Source organism: Acomys russatus, chromosome 5 (genome assembly GCF_903995435.1).
Source record: "Acomys russatus chromosome 5, mAcoRus1.1, whole genome shotgun sequence".
NCBI lineage: Eukaryota > Metazoa > Chordata > Mammalia > Rodentia > Muridae > Acomys > Acomys russatus.
Window position 1 is genome coordinate 6,324,233 of NC_067141.1, and position 27,990 is coordinate 6,352,222.

Sequence of the window (27,990 nt, forward strand, 5' to 3'; positions counted from 1 at the left end):
AAAGTGTTGGGGTACAAATCAGGCTGGTAGAGACTGATATTGGAGACTAGAGAGGGATGCTGCCACCTCGGCCATCTTTTCCCCCCACCAGGCCCACGGCCTATTCCAGCAGGACTACGGAGCTCCAGCAGGTGAACTATAAACGCTTCACTCTGCCAGACTCATAGTCATGTCAGTGCTGGGTGCAAAAGTCGTGTTCCTTTCTTGGCAGTCAAAGGCTGTGTGCAGTGCAGGCTTCACACACACACACACACACACACACACACACACACACACACACACACACACCGGGGGGGGGGACTTTGCCTTAACTGCAGATCCTTACCAATTCAGGACTGGCTGCAGCATGTCAAGCCTGTCAAACCCTCTAACAGCTTCCTGGCCACCTCAGCTTAAGGCCCTGGGATTCCTGGTGAGCTGCAGGGAGGACTGAGTCTGGATTTGACTGATCTGTCCATTTGCTGCCTCCCACCACCCAACCCAAACACCTTCAGGGTCAACTCCATGGCTTAAAAGTAATCTCACTATAGAGGCCTTCTTTTTCAAAATATATTTTAACTTTTTAATTGTATATTGTGTGTCTGTGTGAGGGTTTGTGCACACAGGTGCAGTGTCCTTCGAGACCAGAAGAGGGCACTGGATTCCCATGGAGCCAGAGTGACAGGTAGTTGTGAACTGCCTAATGTGGGTGCTGAGAGTGGACCTTGAGTAGGCTGGAAGAGAGTATTCCTTCTTAACCACGGAGCCATCTCTCCAGCCTCCAAAAAGGCCTCCTTGAGCCACTGGCAGAAGCAGCCCTCCCTGCCTGCCAGCACTCCTGCCCACTTCTTCCTCTCACTGAACTGTGAGCACCAACACCTTAGATGTACACCAGACCAAAGTAGGTTCTTGCCGAATACTAGAGGGTGCACAGATGTGATGATAGGAGTTAGCTCTAGTATGCATGGCATATGGATTCGGGGAGTATGAATGGGGGAGCCCTGCCTGGAGGGTCCCCAGGCACAGTTCCTGTTTAGGCAGGTCTGTATTTACACCTATGGCTGCCTTTTCTGTTTATGGGATGCTTATATTTTCCACTTACAGCTCTGATAGAAGTTTCCTTTTAAATTAAACTTACTGAAGATTTTTAAATCCTCTGCCTCGCCAGACTAGAAGGTAATTTATAATCCATGTGGCAATTTTACAAGAGAACTTTTCTGAGAATAAAAAGAAATAAATATTTTTTTTTTCTATCAGATGTGGTTGAAAAGGATTCTTCAGATGGCTACAGGGAGGATTTTTTTTTTTTCCTTTTCATAAAAATATAGTATCCTGAGGCCTAGAGTCCAGGAAAAAAGCCTGGCTTCCAGATCTGCATGGGGACTATAAACCCTGAAGCCAAGTATGAAATCTCCAGATCCGGTTATCAGGTAGTTGTGGTGTACAGCAGGGAGGGAATGGTAGCTGAGACAGTCAAACCCTAGCCCAGAGTCTCCCTTTGTTTAGCTGCCCTGCGGGAGTCTGTATCCTTCTGCCCCAGGGCAGGAAAAACCATGCTTGACTTTTGTTGTTTTGTTTCATACCACCTCTAGGGGGCAGTCTCAGCGCTGCTTTAGGTCCTGATTGTTATGCTTCTGTTTGCAGTACAGGCCTATTGGATGTAGAGGGTTTTTGTAAGAGTCCATTTGATGGGTATGCAAATGTAGTTGAAACATAGGCTAAGATTTTTGACATTCAGCTATATGTATGGAGGACTCAGCATCCAACACTAGGGCATGACAGAATCCCCAGAAACACGGAGAAGTTGGACCTGGGTGGGTTGTAAGAAGAGTTTTGTACTATTAGATGCATATGGTCATCCTTATTGTGGATATAGTGACATTAAGAACATTTACCAGAGCCGGGTGTGGTGGCACACGCCTGTAATCTTAGCACTCGGGGAGGCAGACGCAGACCCATGAATTTGAGGCCAACTTGGTCTACAAAGCAAGTCCAAGACAGCCAAGACTACACAGAGAGAGATCCTATCTCAAAAAAACTAAGAGAGAGAGAGAGAGAGACAGAGACAGAGACAGAGACAGGGACAGGGACAGGGACAGGGACAGGGATAGGGACAGAAACAAACAGAATGTGTGAGGTCCTAGGCTTGGTTACCAGCATCACCAAAAAACAAAAGCAAAGCAATCTGAACCCAAAAGCTTCATTGAAGTATGGCTTAACCTTCTACTGAATGCTTGTCTGAACCCTTCAACATGGCACAGGCTTTGGAAAACCATTAGCTCTTCTACCATACTGTCTAGAACTCAAGTCTAAGTTATATTTACATAGTCCAAACTGGCTCGAATAAAGAAAGGGGGTGTAGCTGGGCAAGGCTGCACATGCCTGGAATGCCAGCTGTCAGAAGCAGAGGTAAGAGGATTGCAAGTTCACTGGCAGTCAAGGTCACAGAGCAAGTTTCAGGCCATTGTGGACTATAGAGCAAGATGAAGGCTACTGAATGGTTACAGGGCAGTGCCACTGTGGCACACGATTCACTTGGTACGTGCTGTGAATGGAGCCTGTGCAGTGTAGCCCCTGTGTGGCAAGTGATCAGTATAGCCACAGGATGGACTTCCATTAAAGCTTGGTTATGGGGCTGGCAAAATGGCTCAGTGGGTAAAGAGCTCTTGCCTCACAAGCCTAAACCCACATAAAAGTGGATGGAGGGAATCAGCTCTAGATAGTTGTCCTCTGGTCTCCATGCATGTGCTGTGGCATATGTGCCCTGTACATACATCATGCACACAGACACAGTAAGACCTCTGTTGTACGTGATTCTCCTTTTCCCTGGGGGGCTGTTGGCCTCCAGCCCACCGAGGCAAGAGGAGCATAAGACAAGATGCAGGGCCTGGCAGGCTGTAAGCACACAGAGATGGAACACTCCAGGAACCACTTCAGAGATAGTTCAACTTTACTCAGGGAGAACAAAGGCTGTATTCCCCTTGGGGAGTGGGGGGGGGGCGCTTCCAGGATAGGCGTTCATAATTGGTTGAAATCAGGCACTTTAGGGATGCTTGTTTTGCATTTGGCAGCACGCTCCTATCATATGAACAGGAACACAGCACCTAATTATCCTATAGGCACAGGGAGGGAGAGCTAGCAGGGAGCTGTGTCAAAGGCCGTATATCAACTGTGGTGAGGGGCATCTGTGTCTAAAGACACTCTCCAGATGGAGTCAGGCAGAGAGATGGAGGCCGGGCTAGAGAGAGGGAGTCCTGCACCTAATGCCGAGCTCAGAGTGGCTATCCGGACCAGTAGGACTGCAGCCTCAAACAGCAGGGGCCTTCCAACAGGTGCGTATGTAAGGCATCAGCCCCATAGCAAGCACCCATCAAATGCTGGTGGGAAGCAAAGAGGATGAACTTGACCCTTTCTAGGCTTTTTATTCCATTGTTGCTGGCTTAGGTATTCACTCCTTGCTTTAGAAATAAGAAAGTAGAATTACAGCAGCATCAGGTAAGCATCTAAGTTGTCTGCCTTCTGTTTCTACAACAGAATACCTGAGACTGGGTAACTTAGAAAGAAAAGAAGCTTATGTGACTATGGGTTCTGGAGGCTGGGAAGTCCAAGCATGACAGCAACTTCAGGCAAGGAGCACCATAATATTATGGAAGGTGGAGGGACAAGCAAGCGAGGATGCTGAAGCAGAAACAAATAGAAGGGGTTCTGTAACAGGCCAGTCTCACAGTAGTGATCCAATCTCACAGAAACTCATTCACTCCTGCAATTACTAACCCATTGTTTGAGTGATACTAACCCTTCACAAGGTGGCGCTCTTGTGGGCTAAATGCTTCATATGCGCCCCACCTCCCCCACCCTAACATCATTGCTGTGAGAAGCAAATTCCAGTCATAGTTTCGGAAGGGGCAGACCACATCAAAACCATAGCAACCTCATGTCTGGAGGCAGCACTGTGATCTGGAGCCAGTCTGGGACTCCAAGGCCCAGGCTCAGAAACAGTCAGTCACAGGCCAGGGCGTGGAGGGTCTTGCTTATCCAAGTATGACTCACAGGCTGGTTAGAAATGTTTTTTGTTTTGTTTTGTTTTTGTTTTTGTTTTTGTTTTTGTTTTTTTGGTTTGTCGAGACAGGCTTTCTCTGTGTAGCCTTGGCTGTCCTGGACTCACTCTGTAGACCAGGCTGGCCTCGAACTCACAGGGATCCACCTGCCTCTGCCCCCACGCCCCCCCCCCCCCCCCCCCCGAGTGCTGGGATTAAAGGCATGCGCTGCCACTACCCAGCCAGGCTAGAAATGTACATGGGGCCTCACAGCTCTCCCAAATTAGAGCCACCCTCGCCTGTCACCACAGTCCTCAGGTGACCAGCATTTGAGAAGAGAGGCTGGAAGAAGTGAGCTGGATAGATGGCCTTGGTCTGTCTCTTGGGTGGCATCTGCCTCTTGGTGGCTGAGAACAATTACATTCCAGAGAGGGTCAGAGGTAAAAGCCCGTGCCTCCTGTTATACACTTAGATCTCTTTGAAGTCTGTATTTCTTCTAAAAATGCCACAGAATGTTTCTTTCAATACCATAATGTATCAACAGTCACTTTAATATTTCAAAATGGTACTGTAAGTTGCTATGGGGTCTGTGGTGTTTGGGACTATGCACAGCATGAGTTTCCCTGTCTCTGAAATAGGGTGATAACAACCATCGCAAGATTTGCCACAAACAACAACAAAGGGCTGGGTGTATTAACTCCTCCCCAGAGTCAGGATGCTACAGGGATATCTCCCAGTGCTGAGGTCTCTCCTGGGCTTTCCTGCATGCAGGGAGGAGCCAGGCTCAGTCTCAGGGACACCAGGAATCTCTTGAGGCAGCTCAGGAAGCCGGAGAGTTCTACAGTTTTTAAACTTTCTTCCTCTTTCATAATGCTGCCCTTTGTTGTTACTGCTCACTGTCTGGGCAGTGTGAAGCCCAGTGACACTCAGGTTTGAGGGGCTGGAGATGTGGCTTGGTGGTACAGTGCTTACCTAGTGTAGGGTCTTACTTGTTTAAATGTAGTCCAAAGGCATCACCTGGGGGCTGGCTAGGGATGCCCATGGAGCCTCCTCTTTCTCCTGAGACAGAATCTCACAGTACCAGGGTGATGTGTGTACACACCAGAAGAAGGCTGGGAGAAGTAAGCCTTCCTGGATAAAAGGAAAAATGTAAGTGACAGGGGAAAAGATAAGCTGATGGGCAACAGCCTGGGCAGAGAAGGGGTCTGGTCTGAGGGTGCTGTCAGTGTTTCCCATCCCAGGAGCCCCATTGCCTGGTAACTGGAGGGAGACGTGAAGATGGAGAGGGAAGCAAACAGATGTTGGACATCTAAAGCTGAAGGTAGAAGAGGAAGGCCCAGGCAGAGAGCTGTACAGAAGGGATACCCGGCCTGTGGATGCCAAGGAAGAGGCTGGGCCCCCAGGAAGCATGGAGACAGGAGGGAATGGACAGGTGTTCCTCTGCTCACTCAGCATTACAGTCCAACAATCATACTATGAACTGGAAAATGCACAGAAGAGCCAAGCATGATGCTACATGCCTCTAATCCCAGCACTCCATAGTCTGAAGGAGGAAGATTGCTGCAAGTTCAAGGCTAGACTGGACTATGTCATGAGATCTAGGATGGTTTGCTTGGCTTTTCTTTAGCCAGCCTTCCTCTTCTGCCCTCAGTTATGTATGCTAAGCATCTGTCTGCCCACTCCTCTGTATCTGTCTCTGTCTGTCTGTCTGTCTGTCTGTCTGTCTGTCTCTCTCTCTCTCTCTATATATATATATGTGTGTGTGTGTGTGTGTGTGTGTGTGTGTGCATATGTACACATATATGTATATATATGGATATGGATATCACACACACATATATATGGATTGCTATTTGGATATATAGTATACATTAATAATCTCTCAATACTTTAATAAAATGTCTAAGGCAAGCAAGATAGCATACACCTGTAATCTCACTATTTAGGAGGCAGAAGTAAGAGAACCACAAGTTTAAAGTCAGCTGGGGCTATATTTTGAGGCATTGTCTCAAAAACAAACAAACAAAAAAACCCAACAAATTGCTCTATTGTATCAGGCTAAGTTCTGACGATGAGACTATATAGCACCTCTGGATACAGAAGACAGAATGGTGTATGACCTTCAAGTCAATACATGAACAGAAAAATGAATTGTTCACATACTACTTTGGGCACGGGGAGGCCCAGGAACTCAGGAGAGCGTGTTGGGGATCTGTCTCTCTCCATCACTCGATTCTTTGCCACTGTGACTCTCAGCTTTCCAGACCTGGGCCCCAGGGGAAGGGCAGCTCCTTCCCCAGAGTATCAGCTAAGTCCCCAGGCTGGCTTGTCTTGCCCCGCTCCAAAACTGTGACTCCCTGTGGCTAGGCAAGGTGCTTGGTGTTAGTGCTGCCAAGCCAAGGCTCTGTGACTCAGGAGAGCCCAGAGGAACTGCCACAGGCATCTGAGGGAGCCACAAAAGATACAGCAGAGAGGCTCCCTGAAGGCAACACTGGGCCCTGTTGCCAGAAGAGCTACAGACCACATTCTGTAGTAACATTGTTGTTTCATATTCCTCTTACAGTAAAAACTTGAGGTCCCTTTTCGGCATCCAGTTTGAAGTCATCTGGTGATAGAGGACTGAGATGGATGAGTAGTGTATCTAAGATGTTTGTTTGTTGAGATAGCATCTCACTATGTAGCTCTGGCTGTTTTGGAAGATGCCAAGTCTTATCAGAGCTCTGACTTCATAAAGCATGGGGGGACATTAAGGAGGCTGGGGAACCAACCTTCTTTTGTAGATTGGTAAAGCTGTGTGTGCTTAAGACCCACCGGGCTCCCACAAAATCCCTGGAGCTCTGGGTCGCCAGAGTGATGGACCAAGGGGAGTTGGGTTTTCGTCAACTCAGGTGGCTCCTGCAGGCTGTGTACAGCACCCAGATTCAGTGAAGGCGTCCCTGCGCCCCGCTCTCACACCCCTCTGTTTCTTCCTTTCAGGGTTACACTAAGGACATGGTGACAGACTTTGATGAGAAACATGATGAGTATTTAATATTGCTTCAGCAGAGAAACCGGTAAGAGCAAGCCGCCTGACGGCAACCCTCGTTATCAGCCAAATAACAATTGATTTTGAGTTATTAATAGTACATGGGACACAGGAATGGAGCACACCGTCCTTCCATGTGGAGGTTCCATACCTCCCCCAGTCCCGTACCCCTTCCAATACTTTACTTGTATCTTTTAATTGACCCATAGCAAACTATTGGTTGTGCAGGTACCATCTCTTGTCTCATGATGGAGAGGTGGGGGCAGAGGTACAGCAGTCCCCTGCAAGTCACATCTTTTGGGCATCAGTCTGCCCTGAAAAGCTAAGTTTGTGGAAAGGTAAAGTCAGTCTATTCTGTGACTGAAGTTGCTTGGAGTGTCATTTAAAGTTAGGGTAGGGCCTGTTTGGTTCTGGTGCTGGTTCTTACAGAAGCTCACAGCACTACTTACTGTAAGTAGCGGCCAAGGTCATAGCAGTCTGGTTGATCTGAAGGCCTCTGTTCCTCTGCAAGGTCAAGCAAATTCATTGTGGTTTTTATTCAGACCTGGACCTTCCTATGAGCTGCATGTGCCAACTCAGAGCTTAGGAGTCACCCAGTGTTAAGGAGCTGGGAGCGGGGATAGGAGAGTACCTGGAACTTTCCTGTCCACACTGCTCAGCACTGCCATGGGTGTTTATAGAAACACAGGTGGAGGAGGGGCAGAGAGCCTCCATGCTGGCAGAGAGACTAGGAGCTAGATTTTTATTTTAAAGTATTGGTAATGAAAGTCAAACCCCAAGCCAAACAGAATTCTGCAGAACCACTAAACAGATCTGCCTAGGATGGGAAGACCCAGCAAAGGCAGGAATGAGAGGTGTTATGGGAATAGACGTATCTTGCAGGTTCGTGGTCTGACAGGCTTCGGCTCAAATGCCTTTCAACCCTTGTCTGGCCATCTGTTCACCTGTTGGTTTGGGGGAGTCCTGGTGTTAGGAATGAATGCGATAGCCTCATGCATGCATTATTATGTACCACCTCCACCCAAGGATTCCTGTCTCTAGGCCGAGGGTGTGGCTGAGTTGGTAGAATCCTTGCCTAGCATGTAAGAAACCTTGGGTTCAGTCTCCAGCACTGTATAAAACTGGGTGTGGTGGCCCATGCCTGTAATCTTGGCATTTGGGAGGTAGAGACAGAGTGATCTGAAGCTCAGAGTCACCTTTTGCACATTGTGAGTTCAAGGCCAGCCTGAGCTACATGAGACCTTGTCTTATAGTGATGATGATGATGGTATAATACATATATTATTATACACATATATACATATATGTGTATGTTTATACACACACACACACACACACGCGCACACACACACACACACACGCGCGCGCGCGCGCACACACACACGCACACACACACACACGCACGCACACACACGCACACACACACACACATATATCTGTGTCTATGACAACAAGACTCGCTCTCATTTCCAGATACGCTCAGTGAGTTGGCAGTGCCAGAAGTGCTGAGTGGTGCCCCCTGTGCCCAACCATTTAGCAGAACTTTCCCAGCCTCCCAGGGGCAGGCAGCTCAAGTGAGAACAACAGATAGTTCATGCTGATTAGACCCCCAAGGGTGTTTATCCTGGCATTTTATACCAGGGGTTGAATGTTTTTATTGAGTCTCTGGCAGGCTGGATGCTGCCACTGAACACCTGGGTGATGGTTTAATCATCCTAGGCGCTTATCTGGGGAGAGAGTGTCATAGCGCCTCATGAGCAGATTGTTTCTTATTAATCGGGGATCGATAAGTGCTCACAGAGGTGCCGGCTGACAGCATAGGTGGGGATTTCACAGACAAGATTGCAGCATGATGACAATTAAAAAATATATTGCAATTGAGTTGCTGTAAAATGGGGTGGGAGTGGGTATCACTAGAGCCGAAAATGAGAAGAAGCTGGAAAGAAAACCCCACCAGGGCCTGTGGGGAAGGGGATGCTCTGAGGAGTGATTAGGCCAGCCTTGAAGCACCTTTTACAACCAGCCACACACTAGGTGCCATAGCCCACCAGCGTATCTTCAGGCCACTAAGACGGGCAGGTGGAGTGATGGCACCCAGCTGACAGACAAGGGAACAGGTGAGTAGCAGGTGGTAGGCTGGATTATGCTTTATTTACATTTTGGGGGCATTTTCATAGTGATCAAAATGAGAGAAACCTCCTAGGGTGACCAGTCGCCCCAAATATACTAAGAAGGGACTTGGTGGGGCAAAGCTGGGGATTACTCGGAGGCCTACTGTATCTGGCATGGTGGGAGAGGCTGAGGACTGCATTGGTCCTCTGGATGGTAAGACAACCAGGCTGCTTAGCTGTGTGCTGAGCCCCCGAGAAGGAGGCATTGCTAACAGCGCTGCCCAGGATATATCTGCCCTGGGGTACTGGTTGACAGGAGCCTTGTGTACATTCCATAGTTGTGTGAGCGCTTTCCCCATGCCTTGCATCGCCCAGGAAAGGAAGAAGAGACAGGCTGTGGTGGGGTCTTTTCTTTATTTGTTTTGATATTTTTAACTAAAAATTATTTTTTTATGGGAGGCATGTACATCATAGTGTGAATGTGGAAATCAGAACTTGTGGGAGTCAGTTCTCTCCTTCTACCATGTGGCTTTGAGGAATTGAACTTAGATCTTCAGTATGGCAGCCAAAACCTTTACTGGTTAAGCTATCTCACCAGCTCCACCGTTATTAGCTAGCAGCTACCTAGTTTGGTTATAAAGCTAAAAAAAAAACAACAAAACAAAACAAAACAAAAAACCAAAAAAACCAAAAACAACAACAAAACCCAGGGTTAAATGGGCTTATTAACTAGGAAACTCTTAGCTTATAGAATGAAGAACTCAATCGTGGGAAATGGGGAAACTGCTTAGTGGTGGTTCATGTGCAAGGCCCTAGTTCCATCACCACCATGGCATCTGACTTCAGGCGTACCTGGTTCCAGGTGCTTAACTTATGTCACGACAACCACCCAATGTTGCCCCTTTGCTTTTCCATGTAAGAGTCATTCTCAGTCTTGCCTCTTCCTGACCCGGGGTGATCCCAGAAACTGACCCTTCCGTGCCTTTCTGCTTGAATTCCTCCTGGGGCAGCAGGTCCATCTTTCTTGAAGCCATGCTCTCCTGGAAGGTTCCTTCAAACACCTTTCTCAAGGGCCAAATAACACAGTTGCCAGACTCTTGGACCCAGTGAAAATCTATGTCCCCCAACCCCCCACCCCCACCCCCACCCCCCACCCCCCACCCACTCTACACTGCAGCCCCCTCTGCTTTTTAGCTATGAGCTTAATCTTTCCAGTCAGGCTGCCGCTCAGTGCTTTGATCATGCCGCTTGATCTTGCTCCAATCTGCTCAGGTGTGATTACAGCTCCAGTGAGGGAGAGGCCAGAATCACTAAGAGTGTGCTAGGACAAAGCAAAGCTGCCACATCTCCTGAGCCTCCTCCCTGCACCCCTGCCCCCAAGGCCCCGCCTGCAGCACAGGACACTCTCTGAATCTGGTACAATCCTGGCAGCTTCATGCTCACCCTACCACCCCCAGGAAACTCATCCTGGAAGAAGAGTGGGCTGTAGACACCTCACCTGTATCCTTCCTCTGCCAGCAGCTCTCCTCACCTTCCAAGTACAGCTTCTGGGAGTTCCTCACATGTGGCTGGGATGAGAGTGACTCTAAGGCAGGCCCAAAGGAGCCCTCCTCAGGAAGGGCTCTACTGAAAGCGTTTGAAAAGAAATGCTCTCTTCCTCAAAGCAGCAGGTAGATGGCCAGGAAGCAGTGGGCAGGCTCAGCTGTGGGCAAGCAGGGACCCTACACCCTGGACCGCTTTATGCAAAGTAGCCATCCATTTTAAGAAAGCATCTTTCTGTGGGGCCCCCTGAATGTCACTGCACTCAGCTGCAGCAGGGGAGTTCCTTTACCCATTCTTTTCACAGTCTGAGTAATTATCTCCTAATTTGTCAGTTTCATACATCCATATTCTCATAAATCATCCTGCTTATGAAGGGACCCACATGCAGTGCCAGCCCCAGATCCTGGGCCATGGGACAGTGTTTTAACAGTGATTTTGGGGCCTAGGGCAGTCTCTGGGAGGGGAGTCAAGGCATGCTCTTACCTGGCAGGGCAGTGTCCCGGCCGGTCCTGAGCCTGCTGACTCCGCAGAGACCTTGTGTATAGTGTTGTTACATCCTGTGCTCCCAGGAGTGTGCTGATCCCTGTGTGTAGATCATCACTTAGCGACTTGTGTTTTCCTTCTGTTCTGTGTTGTTGCCCAACAATCAGGCACATTGCAGGCTTCCAAGGCTGGCAAGAGATAAGCAGTCTGTAATCAGTGTTCCTGCCATCTTTGTTGAAAAGATGGATGTGTCAGCTGCTGAAAAAACGGCTGAAAAGTAAACAAAAAAGGCGCCCATAACGCCACCACCTTCCTCTACGGCTGACATCATTTTGTATTTATCACCTTCAACTCAAGACCCACAAACCCAGTTTTTTCTTCCAATTTTACACTTACCACATATATTCTGTTTTGATTAATTTTTAAAGTTAGTGTACTATGTAACTGATTTTTTATGCCATCTTTATACAGATACAGTTCCTCCACCATTCTCCCATTTACTGTTTTGTGTCTGTTAGAGAGTGTATATGTATGTTTATCTGTATGTGCACACGTGTGTGTGTGTGTGTGCACATGGATGCCAGAGGTAGACCTCAGGTGCCATTCCCTAGCAGCTCTCCACCTTGACCTGGGGCTCGCCTTGCCAGTCAGGCTAAAGCCCTGGGATGGCAGGTGTGTGCCACCTGGGATGGCAGGTGTGTGCCACCTGACTTTTCTTAGATCTGGGTTTTGTAGCTCAGGCCCTCATGGTTGGTGGGAAAACATTACACTGTCACCCATCCCCATCACCGGTCAGCCCCCATGAGGAGACCACAAGTGTGTTCCTGAAGTCTTTCCTGTGACTGTTTTGGCATAATGTCCTGACCTCTAGTCCTTGGCATCAGGCGCTAGCTTGTGTTCAGGATTTGCTGATCTCAATACTTACTTTTTCTTTCTTTTATTGTTTTTGTTTGTTTGTTTGGTTGGTTTGGTTTTTTGTTTTGTTTTGTTTTTCGAGGCAGAGTTTCCCTGTGTAGCCTTGGCTGTCCTGGACTTGCTTTGTAGGCCAGGCTGGTCTCAAACAGAGATCTGCCTGTCTCTGCCTCCTGAGTGCTGGACCATTAAAGGCGTGCGCCACACTGCACCTGCCTATAATACTAACTTTTTTCAAGCCCAGAGTTAATGCATGAGAATTGCGGGAAAGTGCTTTCTCTGAAAAGATCAAATATGCATTGTTTGTGTTTTCCTGTTCCTCCTGAGAAGGGGCTGTGAGTTGCCAGCTTTGTCTGAGTTTGTCAGTCACCATACTGTCTCACAAGATCCAGGAGTGACATGTCTGTTTTAGTGATGACTCTGGAGTTTAAGTACCGAAAGTTTGGATCTCAACCCCATCACATAGCAGATCCAGGAAGCTTTTGGTCTTCTCCTTGTTTTTCCTATATGGCTGTTGAGGGACACTACGCATCTTTTGGGGGTGGGGGTTTGAGACAGAGTTTCTCTGTGTAACAGAGCCCTGGCTGTCCTGGACTCTCTTTGTAGACCTTGCTGGCCTTGAACTCACAATTACCCATCAGCCTCTGCCTCCCAAGTGCTGGGATTAAAGGCATGTGCCACCACCACCCAGCTGACACTAAGCATCTTAGTTTGTAGCTCTGTGCTTCTTTTGGTAGTTTTGCTATTTCAGCTAGCTCTAGGTGTGTGTGTGTGTGTGTGTGTGTGTGTGTGTGTGTGTGTGTGTGTGTGTGTGTGCATGCGCGCACGTGCGTGCACAAGAATGAGTGTGGAGGCCAGAGGACAACCTCCACTTTTGTTCCATGGGTACCATCCTCTTTGTTTTTGAGTCAAAGTCCCTTAACTAGCCTGGAGCATGCTTATTGGCTAGAGTGGGTGGGTGCTGGACATTGAGCCCCAGCATATGTTTGTCTCCTCCTCCTCCTGGCCCTGGACCATCATTCCTGCCTTTGTTTGTTTGTTCTGACTTTTGAGACAAGGTCTCCCTATATAGTTTGGCTAGCCTGGAACTCACAAAGATGCCTCTCTCTCCTGAGTACTAGGATTAAAGGCCTGTGCCACAGAGTCCAAGTATCAAACTCAAGCCTTCACACTTGCAAGGCAAGCACTGTGCCAGCTGAGCTGTCCCCAGCCAGGTGTTTTTACTTTTGTTGTTTGTTTCTTTTGAAGCAAGCCCTCACTTTTTAACCCAGGCTGGCTTCTGACTCATTTCAACCCTCCTGTTCCCAGAGATGGGATTACGGGCATAACCAACATGCCTGGCAGGAAGGTCATTTGAAACACAAACACAAGCAGGACGATTGGCAGACCAGCTGATGAAATGCTGTGAACAGAGCCGGCAGGAACCTTATCCTGTTTCTCCCCTGAGCCATGGGTCAACACAGGGTAGTTCTATATTCATGATAACTTCTAGGAGCATGACCTAAAGCCACTGTCTGTTTAGAGAGTTGAGTTTGGCATACAGTGCTCGCCTTTTTGTGATGAGTATTATATTAAGAATTTGTTAACTTGGGGCCTAGAGAGACAACTCAGCATTATGAGCTTTACCTGCTCTTCTAGAGGACCTGGGTTCAATTCCTAATACCTTATGGAGGCTCACAACCCTCTGTAACTCCAGTTCCAGGGAGCCAACACTCTGCTGACCCCCATAGGCACCAGAAACACATGTGGTGCACAGACGTAGATGGAGGCAAAACACTCACACACATAACACAATAATTTTAATATTTTACTAACTTGCCAGGTACTTAATCACTAAAGGGTAAGTCCACTTGTTGACTTGAGAATCTAATTACTATGATGTATAAAGGTGTTTATAAAGACTCTAAAAATTGGGCACCTCATAGCTGTGGTTCTAGAGGGGCTAATGAAACTTCTGTACACTCTCTTGAGACAAAAAGTAATGTCTTATAAGCAATGAGCTAAGGACTGTCATGGTTACTTTTAAATTGCTGTGATAAAACACTGTGGCTAAAGCAACTTATAGAAGAAAGCATTTAATTGGGCTTACAGTTTCAGAGGGTAGGAGTCTGTGACCATCATGGCAGGTGAGCAGGGCGGCAGGCAGGCAGGCATGTCACTGGAGCAGCAGCTGAGACCTAATACCCTGACCTACAAACAGGAAGCAGAGAGCACAGTGGGAATGGAGGGAGTCTTTTGAAACATGAAAGTGCCTAGGCACACAGTTGTCAGACCTTTTCAAACAGCTTTACCAATTGGGGACCAAATATTCAAATATGAGTGCATAGGCGTGTGTGTGTGTGTGTGTGTGTGTGTGTGTGTGTGTGTGTGTGTGTGTGTGTGTGTGTGTGTGTGTGTTCCCATTCAAACCACCACATTCCATTCCCTGGCCCCCATAGGCTCATAACCGTATTTTCATAGTGCAAAATGTATTTAGTTCTATTTCAAAAGTCCCCATAGTCTTTCACAGTGTAAACACAATTTAAAGGTCCAAAAAGTCAGCCTGGTGTGGTGGTTCACATCTTAATTCCTAGTCCTCAGGAGACAGAGGCAGGCAGATCCCTGAAGCCAGCCTGGTCTACGTAATGAGTTCCAGGACAGCCAGGGCGGCACAGGAAAACCCTGTCCCAACAGAACAAAAAAGTCCAAAAAGTCTCTTCTAAGACTCGGGGCGCCCTCTTCATTGTAACCCCTCATAAAATAAAAAAAAGCAAACAAATTACATGCTTCCAACATACAGTGGCACAGAATATACATATTCCAGAATGGAAGAATAAAGGCACAGTGAGGAAATACTGGACCAAAGCAAGACTGAAGCCCAGGAGGTAAAACTCCAAATCTTATAACCCTATGTATGATGTCCCAGAGCTTAGCCGGCTCCACCCTTCCAGCTTTGCCGACTGCAACAAACTCTTTCTTTCAGCAGGTTTCACTTTCTTTGTGCAGCTCTCCCTGGCAGACCTCCCACGGCTCTGGCATCTCCAGCATCCTGGAATCTCCAGTGCAGCGCAGGCTTCATTTTCTTGAACGGCCTCTCTGGGCCTCTCTGCTGTGTGCTTTGCCTCTGGGGCTCTCCTAACCTCAGGAGAAGAGCCCTCTCTCTCTGGTACCCTTCCTTACTCTAAAGCCAGAACCATGTAGTGGGCACTGCCAAATTCTGCTACCTTCCTGGCATGGATCCTGGCCCCTTGTTTTGAATCACATTTTCATAAAATCCTTTGTAGTTGCTTTTTAGGTGGAAGAAATCGCTTGGACCCTTTCCTTTCAGAAATTGCAGGACTAGCTGGGTGGGGTATTGCCTTTTACTTCCTGTATTCCATTTTCTATCAGTCCTCTTCTTACAGCCTTAAGTAAATGCCTTGGCTCCTACATTAAGTTTCCTGGGGCTCTTTTTCTCCACAAACTGTACATTTTGTATTTCTTTTTTGCCCTTCTTGCTCTTTTACATTACTGCACAAGAGTGATCCTAAAAGCCATGTGACAGAATCAATATCAGGCTGTCCTGAAATCTCCCTGGCCAACAAAATTAGTCCAGATCTTTTACTTTAGCCTCAGGCAGATTCTTAGGACCAGGGCCGTAAGCAGCCACATTCTTTGCCAAAGTAATACAAGAATGGTCTCTAATGCAGTTGATAATATTGTTCCTGTCTGAAATCTTGAGCTGGGCCTCCACTGTCCACATTTCACTCAGCATTAATTTATTTCAAGTTCCTACTAGAATGGCCCATTAAGCTACCTTACAGCATTCAACTACTTTCCTATTCCAAAGGCCCCAAATCTTCCACATTGTTCCATAAACCAGGATGATCAGGCCTTTCACAGCAATAGCCTGTTCCCTGACACCAGCTTCAGTTTTAGTTACTTTTTATTTGTTTGTTTATTTGTTTGTTTTTTCGAGATAGGGTTTCTCTGTATAGCCCTGGCTGTCGTGAACTCACTTTGTAGACCAGACTGGCCTTGAACTCACAGAAATCCACCTGCCTCTGCCACCACGCCTGGCTTTAATTACTTTTTTAATGCTATAATTAAACACCACAAACATAGCAATTCATAAAAGAAAGTATTTAATTGAGCTTACCATTTCAGAGTGATAAGAACCTTTTGCCATCATGGTGGAGAGCATGGCAGCGAGCAGGCAGACACTGCACTTGAGCAGGGCTGAGAGCTCACACCCTGACCCACATCTATGAAGCAGAGGAGCAGCACACTGGGCAAGTGGGAATCTTCTGAAACCTCAAAGGCTGCTCTCAGTGACACACCTCTTTCAACAAGACCATGCTTTCTAATCCTTCCTAAATAGTTCTACTAACTGGGGACTAAGTATCTAAATACATGAGTCTGTGGAGGCCATTCTCACCTAAGCCATCTCCTTGCCAAAGCAGCTTACTGCTGGCCTTGGGGACATGGAGGCGCAGGTACTGCTGGGATCCAGGCTGGTGATCTTTTCTCTTCCAGGATATTAAAGCATTTGAAAGCCAAGGACCCCGTGCAGCTGAGGCTGGAGCACTTGGAGCAGGGTTTCTCTGTCTATGTCAATGGAGCCAATTCAGAGTTGAAGACATCCCCACGGAAAGCTGTGCACACAGACTTCTCGAGAAGTGCCTCACAGGCTGAGGGGTCCCAAGGTGAGTGCAGATTCTCCCAGGCAGCCAAGGCAGCAGTATGTTTACTTTAAAATTAAGGGATGAGATGTAGCTTAGTGGTAGAGCACCTGCCTAACATAAGCAAAGGCCTGGGTTCAAGACCCCAGCACTGCAAAACAAAATTAATTAAAGAGATAAGTTAGATATTTTGGAATCATCTTGTATGTATGAGTTCACCAGCAAATGAGTTAATGGTACTCACCTGGCCAGAGAGAGCCCAAGAGCAAGGAAGGTAAACACTCTTTAAGGTGCTAGGGATGGATCCCAGAGCCGCGCACGTGCTAAGAGAGAGCACTCCAAACTTATATGCTCTTTACTCCTTTTCAAACTAGATTTGGCCTCCATGCCCAAAACCAAAGGCAGCTAGAGCAAGAAATTTCTAGTTTTTACATTGCCTGGGGCTCTAATGCCCGTGATTTTAAGGGCAATTTTAAATAATAGCTGATATGCACATATTAACTTTAATTCCTAACACCTGTGAAATATTTGATTCTACCATTCATTTTTACATTTAGCTAATCCAGCCCCTTCATGCTTTAAAGGGATTTCATGTGTCCTCCGAGAGCCTGTGAGTGATGGAGAAGTTCTCCACCTAGCCTACCCAGCCTACCCAGTAGGCAAACTGGAGGTGATTTGGTAATGAATGGACAGAACGGTGAATGTGAATGCGTGAGAGCAGGCTTCAGGTTGGCTGTGTTGCTCTGAGGACTCTACTTGGTCTCTCTGTATTCTTACAATTCATTGCCTCATAGGTATGGGAAGCTTCCAAGCCATTATATATACTGGAAAAAGTTAAAACAACAACAAAGGGACAAGAGGAGAAAGTGATACCCCACGATATTCCCCTAGAGAGCCACTGTGGTACTAAAGTGCAGTTTACCAGGAGCGTTGTAACCCCTGTGGTGAGGAGGGAATGGCATCGCCCCTTTAGCTCTCACTGTAAGCATGCTGCTAGTTGGCAGAATTAGGAGGAACTGAAAACAGGATTATCTTGTTTCGTTTTGTTTTTTGTTTGTTTGTTTTGTTTTTCGAGACAGGGTTTTTCTGTATAGCCTTGGCTGTCCTGGACTGGCTTTGTACCCCAGGCTGGCCTTGAACTCACAGAGATCCGCCTGCCTCCCTGAGTGCTGGGATTACAGGGGTGCAGCACTGTGCCTGGCTGAAAACACGATTATCTTGTGTCCCCAGCAGTATATTCATTTATTCCTTAAATAGCCCCATCCGCCACCCTGTTTTACACATGGCGTCCTGCTGTCAGAGCTACACCTTACATCTATGTTTTGGTAATGGCTCTTTGTGTCTGAAGAGCTGCCTGATTTGGCATTGGCCATGCCATTTTGTGGGCATTCTGTGACTCTTACACTTTCTGCTAGGCACTGGCTTGTTCGGGGCTTACTTCAACAGGGGGATGCGTCTCTCATATGCGTGACCCTGAGCAGCTAGATGGACTGATGCAGATGCAGGCTTCAGGAGAGCCACCAGTGTGAACTTGTCTTCCATGTCTCACCAGCCCCTTCTCTGTCTCTGCTGCAGATTATGGACAAAGAACCCTGTTCCGAGAAGCCGAAGAAGTCTTAAGACGCAGCTCAAGGACAGCACCAGGAAAAGTCCAACGCCGAGGATGGCACCAGGTCTGGAAACAGGGACAGAGCCAGGACCATGGCTCCAGCACTTGCATTAGGATGAGGAGGGGGCCTGTTGAGTGTTTCAGCGCCTGTGGGCTTGGTGACTGTCCTGGGCCCTGTAGGGCACCTTGTCTGCATGGACTGGCTTCTGGGGTACCTGCCTGGCATCCCCAGAGCCTACAGGGAAGTGCAGTAAGAGCAGACTCCTGCTCTTCCATCGGGGCTTATTTATGCACTCACTTTTTATTGAATACCTGCTATGTGCCTTGCATGGGCGGAGATAAAGCAAGCGATCAGGCCAGAACCCTGCCCTGGTGAACTGAGGTGCCTGTTTAGGTGGCTGCCATTGTTGCTGAGGCACAAGCCTGCATTTCTGAGTCCTGCCCCTGAGTCCCAGCTCTGCCTCAGCTACACACAACCCCTCTGCTGTGCACTCACAGCACACCTGGAGCCCTCTTACTCAGGAGCAAAGGAGACAGATGCTTAGAAAAATTCAAGGACTTGCCCAAGATTATGGCTAAGAAGTGGAAGAATCTTGACTTAGAACCAATTCTTTGGCTCTGAGTTCCATTTTCTTGCCCCACTAGGCCTTGCTATGGTCCCCGGCTAGCTTCCCTTGGTGTGGTTCTGGCTATGTGTGGAGCAGCCTGAAGTACCCAAACGGCACTCTATGCCATGTATGTACTGCTGTTGAGCCATGGAGCTTAGCTCCTGTTGCACCTTATCCAACACAGATCAGGACGCTTAGGCAGGGTCATTGTCATTAATCTGTGTGCGGGGTGGGGGTGGGGGGAGGCAGCGGGGATGGGGCGGGGGTGGGGGGGGAATTGCATGCTGCATTTTACAGTAGGCTGCAGTAAAGGCATATGTGCTTCTACCTGGCGTGTCTTCACAGCACCCAATTGGTTGATGTGTGTCCTTATAGTGCTGCCATAGAAACGGAGGCCCAGAGAGCCAAAAGCACTTGTTTAGGGTCACATGACCCCTAAGGGAAAGAAGCTGGGTTAGGGTATAGATTGGGCTTGTTGCTGCAGACTCACGCTATGCTCATTGGAAACAGTTGTGCCTGCTGTAGCTGGGGTCTGGGCACCGGCCTGGGCACTTGTGTCTGTTCCCAGCCATGGATGTTAATTCTTATTAATGAGGCCTTTCTTGCCTAACTCACTCCACACAGCTCTTCCGCTTGTTTGGAGTGCTTCTTATTATCACAAGTCACATTTGTGTCTTAGGCTGTGACTTAATGGCTGGCCCCAGAGTCCGTGTGATTTAAAAGACTTGGCCTGAGATTAATTAGCATCCCTCCCATCTCTCCTGTGGCTCCCCACTTCACAAGACTTAATCAGAGCTAATTTCCCCTCGCCTCCCAAAGCCGCGCTGCTATAATTGCCCTTCTGCACTGCAGCAGTCAGGGGTCACTCAGTGCCTAACAATAGGGACCACTGCTTGAGTAGAAAGCTGGCCAGGCTGAGTGGTGCATGTGTAGTCCTGGGGCTGCGGAGCTGGGCAGGCTTGGAGGGGGCCTTCAGCCGCCATTGCACAAGCATCTGTCCTGGTCTGACAGGAGAGCCGCTGCTCAGGACAACTGGGCAAGTGGGAGCACAACCTCAGGGAGGCCAAGACAGATCCCGGCCTGTGCTCCAGCCACTGTTGCCTTCAGGACGGTGCTCAGAAATAGCAGTGACTCACCCCTCTCCTCCCCTCCTCACATCTGCTCTCCCTATTTGAGGTGATGTGATTGGCTGGACCTCCTTTGCACACAGACCCTGAGTCATGGGGAGCTGCAGTGCCAGGCCACTGAGTTACCACCCTCAGGGGCTCAGTACCTTGGCAGAGCAGAAGTCATGCCATCATTTGGCTCATGCACTTTTTCTTCTACCATACTTCCTGTCCCCACCTGGCATTTGAACTTGTGGCTCCTGGGAACGGAAGAGAATGGGCTTTGGTGTGTCTTGGAAGTAATGGACCTCTCTGAGCTTTGCCTTTATTAGGATCACAGCCTCCTGGGACTGTTGGGAATGCTTGTGTGCAGTCTCAGGTTGTCTATGAGCAGCGTGCGTCTTAGCTGGGTGCTCCTGGCAGCAGGTCATGAGGCTAGGATGAGGTAGTGCTTGCCGCTCTCTGGTTATGCTGCTCCTCCTCTTGGTGCCTGCTTTTCCACCCAGAAGATGGTTGATAAGGGTACCTGCCTCAGAGTGCAGCTAATGAGGAGCACCCTGCTAGGCCTGGCACAGAGGTGGTAAATTGGTTGAGTTGGTCGTCGGTCAGATTGACGGAAGGCAGGTGTTGAGGATTCCTCAGTCTGGAGGTTTCCAGGCTCTTCATTCTCTCATTTCTATTTACATATTTATTTTATTTGGGGAGGCATGCATGGTGCCAAGGCCAGAAGAAGGCATCGGTATACTCCTCTATTACTCTCTGCCTATTCCATTGAGGCAGAGTCTCTCTTTAAATGAACCTGGGGCTTGCATTTTCTCACCTAGGGATCCTCAGAGCTAGAAGATGCTAACACAGTTCCACCATATTCCACTGTGCCTTTGCTCAGGGGGACCGTCTTGTCCCATGGTGCTAGATTCCTAGCTCTTGTCCTCGTGACTTAACAGTAGTCTCCCTTGACTGCTGAGTTGTCTCTTCCGCTGCCTCATTCTCATATCTGACCTCACTCCCTCTGTTCAGTCCTGGCCATTTGTGGAGCACCTCGAAGTTTGGATCCTTCCTGCTGGGCTGTGAGCTGCAAGTGAAGCAGGCAAGCCCTGCTGCCCTGAAGCCTCTGGGATGAGAGTTGAGGCCAGGCCAGGCCAGGCCAGCAGCAACGAGCAGGTAGACGGCAAGTGCTATAAAGGAGAGCCGTATAGGCGGGACCGTGTGCTATACAGGAGAGCCATACAGGCGGGACAGTGGTGGCAGCAGAGGCGCCCAAGGCCCCTGGAGCAGACTCGAGTGTGAGGACCTGTGGTCTCCCTGCAAAGGCACGGAGTGTGATGGAAAGGTATTAGCAGTGATCAGTGTATGGTGGTGGAGAGGAAGCACTGGGAGTCAGTCACACAGGCCTAGGAGTCTGGACAGCAGACTGAATGGAAGGGCTCCCTGGAAACACCAAGCTGGGGGAAGCTGCCTTTGGAACGCTCATGGCTACTGTGTATAGACAGGACCATCCTAACTACCCCCACAACTGCCCGTCACCCCAGGGCTTGCAGGAACTCCAGGGCTTTGTTCTTCAATCCACACAGCTGCTCTGCCACTTCGCACAGCCCCACTCTAAGTCCTATCCTCTGGCTCCACTGACCCACTGCACCCCTCCAGGCCAGTTTCTCACTCCTGAATTGGTTACTTCTAAGAGAAACTATTTAACTGTCTCAGCTATTCTGTGTCACTCTGTATTGTCATAGTTGACCTTGGTGTGGTGCAACTGCCACCTGAGTAGGCTGTGACTCGAGGTCACGATGTTAATCCTGCCTGGCCTCCTTCAACAGCCTGAGGTATGTATGTGTGTGTGTGTATGTGTGTGTGTGTGTGTGAGAGAGAGAGAGAGAGAGAGAGAGAGAGAGAGAGAGAGAGAGACAGACAGACAGACAGACAGACAGAGACAGAGAGACAGACAGAGACAGAGAGACAGAGACAGAGAGATAGAGAGATTACAACTCACTGTTTAGGTTGCCTGACTTGGGCAGTATAGCCTTGGTGTGCCAGCTACATTGTTATCTGTCACCAGGATAAGAAACTCACTGACACCCTTTGGTCCTAAAAAGTGGAATTAGGTGAAAAGTGTCTCCAAGGTAGAAAGTCCCAGAGGCAGAAGAAGGAAGGGACAGTCTCTGTCCTCCTGCTTTCTGGAGTTTAAAATTTTAAGTCTCTGTGTAGCTCTGGCTGTCCTGGAACTTGCTCTGTAGACCAGGCTGGCCTCAAACTCAGAGACCCACCTGCCTCTGCCTCCCTGAGTGCTTGGATTAAAGGCATACATTACCACCACTGCCTAGTCCTTTGCTTGCTCTTTTTTTTTTTTTTTTTTAACTGAAACAAGGTCTCATATAGCGGGAGCTGACCTTGAACTCACTATGTAGTTGGGGCTACCCTTTAACTCTTTTTTCCCCCAATGGTTTTTTGAGACAGGATTTCTCTGTGTAGCCTTGGCTGTCCTGGACTCACGTTGTAGACCAGGCTGGCCTCAAACTCAAGATATCTGCCAGCTTTTGCCTCCCCTAGTGCTGGGATTACAGGCGTACACTACTGGACCTGGCTACCCTTGAAGTCTTGATCCTCCTGTACACAACTCTCTCATGCTGGGATTACAGGCTAGATCCACCATGCCCATCTGTTTCCACCTTTTTGACTGGGCTCCACTTTCTTTGTGGGTAACCAGGGGAAAGCAGGTGATTAAGGTAGCGGGGTCCCCAGTAGCCAGTATCTAATTATTTTTTTGTTTTTTTTGTTTTGTTTTGTTTTGTTTTTTTTATTTTGGGTTTTCGAGACAGGGTTTCTCTGTGTATCCTTGGCTGTCCTGGACTCACATTGTACACCAGGCTGGCCTGGAACTCACAGCGATCCACCTTTCTCTGCCTCCTGAGTGCTGGGATTAAAGGCGTGTGCCACCACCGCCTGGCTGGTGGCTAATCCTTAAAAGCTACCCCACCAGGAATGGGACTATGGTTCTGTCCCACTTTCAGGGTTTCCCTTGTACTGCAGGATCCACTGTGAAGGGCCAGTGAGATCACACTATCACTGTTGCTGATCAGGAGCCGGTCAGCAGGGTTGGGAGCTTTAGAGGTTGATGGGACGAATGCAGCAGGCTCCCAAGCCACCAACTTTCCTGTGGAGCGGCCTGCAGGTGATATCTGGGCATCTGTCCCTGCTGGCCTCTCCCTTGCTGCTTCTGGGCCTTAGATCTCTCTGCCGCCATCAGTGGATTAAGATTTATGGCTTCCTCAGCCTTGTAATACTTGGGTAGACAGTGGCCTAATCAACAGAGCCGCCGTTTTCCAAAATGCTGTCAGCTTTGATGAACGTCACTGGCTCTCAGCATTAAATCGGTGGTGAAGGGATTGGCCTTCCAGCGATTTACTGTGGGCTAGACTTTCAGGAAAGGTCTCCACAGAAGGTTTGCTGTGAGATGAGAGTGGCCTTGGCTGTCCCTCACAGCAACACCTGCTTTCTGGCTTGCTACAGCCAGTGAGCATCTGTACTACAGCTCTTATCTAGGTTGTGAAGCTGGGCCTCTCCCTCTGGCACCTTCTGATGGAAGACCAGCTCCCCTCACCCCAGCCTGCCTCTGGGGGCTCGGTAGGGCCCTACCACCTCTAGAGGGCGCCATTAACATTTTACACAACCCCGCATGAGCATACAGGACATCCCCTGTGCTTGCTCTTTTTGGTTTGACAGCACACTTCAATGCACCTCTTAGAACACTTTATGAGGAGGTGCCGAAGACACACAAATAACTCCGGGCATGAACTGGGTGGAGTGTGGGCTGAGCATGAAGTGAGCAGCTTTTGGAGGTTTGTGTGGATAGGCTTTTAAATCCTCCCCCAGCATAGGTACTGCAAAGGTCTGCCAGGGTCTGGGTGTGCAAGTAGGCAGGAAAGAGCAGCCGCTCAGGAACACCTACTCTTGGTAAAGCAGCATGCCATTTGGGGAGCCAGCATGGAGCGTCATCATCCTGCCATGCAAGGTGGAAGGTGGGAGGCCCAGAAGCATGCATGTGGATGGGGTGGGGTTGGAATCTACCAGCCTTGGTGTGGGCGGGGCCACCTCCAGGTTGTGGGCAGAGGAGGCTTCCCGGGCTGGGCAGGCGAGCAGGCCAGATGGCGGCTATTTATTACCCTCCGGACACCCACTCAGTGTTGTGAGTTAATTTCAGCACTGTTGCTTCATAACCTGCATCTCTCACTGTGGTGCTGAGTGGACTCGGGGGCAGGGCACTGGCAGCTTGGAGAGGGCTTGCTGACTGGGGGCCTTAGGGCTGACCACAAAGCTGTGTTTGCATATTGGGCATCATGGGGAAGCTCTGCTGTGCTCAGCTGCGCAGAGGTGGCTGGGGAGTTGCAAAGGGCTGTGATCTTGGCTCCTTACTGGATGTAGCGCTTTTTCTGTGGACGTGCCAGGCCAGAGGCCAGCCACACTGTACCTCCCACTATCACTTGCCAGCTGCTTTTCAGGCAACGCACATCATCCAGGAGCACGGACCTGGGCCAGGCCTCAATCTCTGCCTTTCAGCTGGGCTTTTCCTGGGCCCCAAGATGCCAAGGTAGTCCCTCAGCTTCTCACTTATCTTCTGTTCTCAGGAATCAGTATGGTGTGTGTGTGTGTGGGGGGGTATCTGCCACTCTAGTTTAGGTCATGCCCCACCTTTCCCTGGTCAGGGGGCATCAGATCACATTATAGATAGTTGTGAGCCACCATGTGGTTGCTGGGAATTGAACTCAGGACCTCTAGAAGAGCAGCCAGTGCTCTTAACTGCTGAGCCATCTCTCCAGGCCCTGAGGAGCCACCAGGATCAGAGGCTGGCAGGAGTTTCCAAGAAAGAACTAAGGTGCTTTCTCCAGAGGCAAAGACAGGACAGGCAGGCAGTCTATGCCCAGGCTTCTCTGGATTTTAGGAAAGAGATGGGGAAAAGGCTAATACTACTACAGGTCCACAGGCAGCAAAGCTCTAATCTAAGCCCTTCACTTTACAGGGAAAGGACCAGGCCCTCAAGGGGCCAGGAAGCTAGTGATCCAGGCTACCTCCTCCTTCGCCTGGCTCAAGTTTGTGGTCAGCTGCTTCCTTTTTTCCCATCCTCTCCTCCTGGCCAATAGTTCCCAGGGTTAGGATATTGCTGAGTGGCCCAGGGAGAAGATGTAACATGCTTTCCTTGGCCTGGAGAGGAAACAAAGTAGCAAAGTCTAAAAGAAAGCCATGTCAGAGCTGGAGCTAGCCCAGTGCTTTGGAGTGAAGAGGGAAGGTGGGACAGTGAGGGGGTGTGGCTCTAGAAGCATCCCAAGGCATTACAAAGTGACCTGATGGTCCTCTTTGTTTCTCTATTGGGACATCTTCCTTACTCGCATAGATAGCTGTCTGCTCCAGTCTCACCCTTGAGTCACACATGGACAGGGCAGAGAGGCACAGGAAGGGGGTTCTGTGTTGCTCCCAGTGGCTCAACAGTCACAGGTGTTACAATGTGCAGGGATTAGTGTGGGAGCCTTGCATGCTGAGTGTATCAAGTAACGTCTGGGTTTGCCAACAGTGGCTTGAACAATGTGACAGATGTCACGTGTCAGCTGACCTAGTCGTTTTGTTCTACTCAGGTGGAAATCATGAGTGTGCGGGGCGTAGCTTCTAGTACTGGCCCAAGAGAGAGCTAAGGTGCTTTTCCAGAAGGCAAAGGACAGGGTGGACAAGCAGGCTTGAGGGCTGGGCGGACAGACTCTGAGCACTGAGAATGTAGACCTGTGGCTCCAGGTCTTAGAAGCCAGAGGCAGCTCTAGATGCTCAGGCTAGAGACTTCCGGTGCTGAGTACTAACTGCCAGTGGACCAGCACTCAGCACTCAGGAGATCCTGAGCCTCGAGCAGTCAGGCAGCAGGCAGCAGGTGCTCCAGTTCTGGAGCCAAGCCTGCCACTTTGGGATTCTCATGGCTACTATGGCTAGTGGTGTAGCTTTCAAACCTCTGGTGTCAAGGCCTTGAGCCTTTGGGGCTGGCAGCTCCCAGGAGCTCTTCTAGAAGCTAAGGCCTGTAGCATCTTGCCTCCTGTCTTTTGTGCCATCCACAGCCTTGGCTCACAACCTGCTATTTCTTCTCCATGCTGCACTGTCCTCAGTCATCTCTCCCCCACTCTGCCCCACCCACTCTCTGGAACTCTCTCGATGCTTTTTTTTTCTGACACTGGCTGCAGCTGCCACCGCCTCTGCTGCCCCTCTATGTGTCATCAATTCAGCCCACTCTACTCAGGATAAAATCATAAGTGGTAAAAACCTTCTTTGTGGTCTGACGTTGCAACACCTGGAGGCATTAGGGGAGCAGCTCCTCGCTAACTCAGAGCGCCAGGTGAACTGGGCTTGGAGCACTCAAATCATGCTCCGTGACCCTCTCCTTTTGTTCATATGGGCCCTTTGGTCCTTCCTAGCTGCATGGAGGAGGGAGGTGCTAGGTACACATGGGTCATGAGCACAGGGGAAGAAAGGGAAATAGAATTCTGGAGTAGTCCATAGCCCCCAACACCTGGTATTTGTTTCCCAAAGGAAGATACAAAGAAAGCCTGAAGGAAGAAGGGAGGCTACAGCGAGGATAGATTGTGTAGTCCAAAAAGCTTCACAAGCATTCTGTACATTTCACTTTAGCATGTCTATAGTGTGTCGGCCCAGCTTTCCCAAACATAGGGTCAGTTAGCTCACATGGCTTTTTGGGAGAAGCTTAACACTTATTTAAAAAAAATCTTTACAACTCCGAAAATTCCTACTACACACTTTGAAAGTATAAGGAAGAAACAAGCAGAAGTGATATGACCCTGTGAAGTCACAACTACTGAGCTAGGAGCAGTGGCCACAGTGGTAATCCCAGTACTCAGGAGGTTGAGATAAGAGGATCACTAGTCTGAGAACAGCCTAGACTCCATACAAAGACCTGTTCTTTTTTTTTTTTTTTCCTGAGACAAGGTTTCTGTATGTAGCCTTGGTTGTCCTGGGCTCGCTTTGTAGACCAGGCTGGTCTCGAGCTCACAGCAATCCACCTGCCTCTGCCTCCTAAGTGCTGGATTAAAGGTGTGTGCCACCACACCTGTTCTTAAAAAAACAAAAGTCCTATCCTTCTCAGGCACAGGACCCCTTGAATTTCATTCTTGTGGGCAGCTAGGCTCCTTGCAGTTCCCGGGCAGAATGGTGTCTATTCACATTTTCAACACTGAATTTCTGTGTCCAGAAATCCGTGCAGATCAGAACTGAAGCTGGCTCTCGGCTCCACATTGGACCTCCTCTGGACTGTGCAGAAGATTTTGAGTCACAAGAGGATGTGACTGGCAAGCAAGAGGATGCCACTGAGGACCATACACAGGTAGGGACTAGCCTCAGCTTGCACTGGGGGCTCCCACAAAATCAGGGTCTGGTGTTCTAGGGCCCTCAGGCAGGGCTCTTTGACCTTTACTTTTTTCTCATTAAAAAAGTGTGTGTGTGTGTGTGAGAGAGAGAGAGAGAGAGAGAGAGAGAGAGAGAGAGAGAGAGAGAGAGAGAGAGATATGCAATGATGCACATATGGAGGTCAAAGGACAATTTGGAGGAGTCAGTTCTTTCCTTTTCCTCTGGGTCCCTGGGCCTGAGCTCAGGTCATCAGGCTTGTGCAGTCAGCACTTTTACCCTCTGAGCCCTCCTGCCTGACCTCATTCTCACACATTTGGATACATAGAGCACGGGCTACATATCAGTGTTTATGGGTGCATTAACACCAGTCACACTAAATGGAAAGGGTGCTGAGAAGGGAGGTCATGCTTGGCAGAGAGGGAGGCTTTTTAGAAAATAGTAGAATTTGTCTCTGGCCATTAATGCTAGGGAAGAGTATGAAGGGGTTGGGGGCAGGCAAGGAGTAATACCGCACCTTCCTGTTTCTGTGTACCTTGGCCTGTGAGGCATTCT

General features: G+C 49.0%; 1 protein-coding gene across 1 annotated transcript in view; it reads left to right on the plus strand.

The window, feature by feature from the left end:
- The window catches only part of Katnip (katanin interacting protein), a 175,366-nt gene that overhangs the window by 47,378 nt on the left and 99,998 nt on the right, over positions 1–27,990 (plus strand). The window contains exons 3-6 of the mRNA XM_051145201.1: positions 6,993–7,069; positions 16,584–16,753; positions 18,305–18,402; positions 27,284–27,415. Coding sequence (XP_051001158.1) covers positions 6,993–7,069; positions 16,584–16,753; positions 18,305–18,402; positions 27,284–27,415 — 477 coding nt within the window. The remainder of the gene's footprint in view (positions 1–6,992; positions 7,070–16,583; positions 16,754–18,304; positions 18,403–27,283; positions 27,416–27,990) is intronic.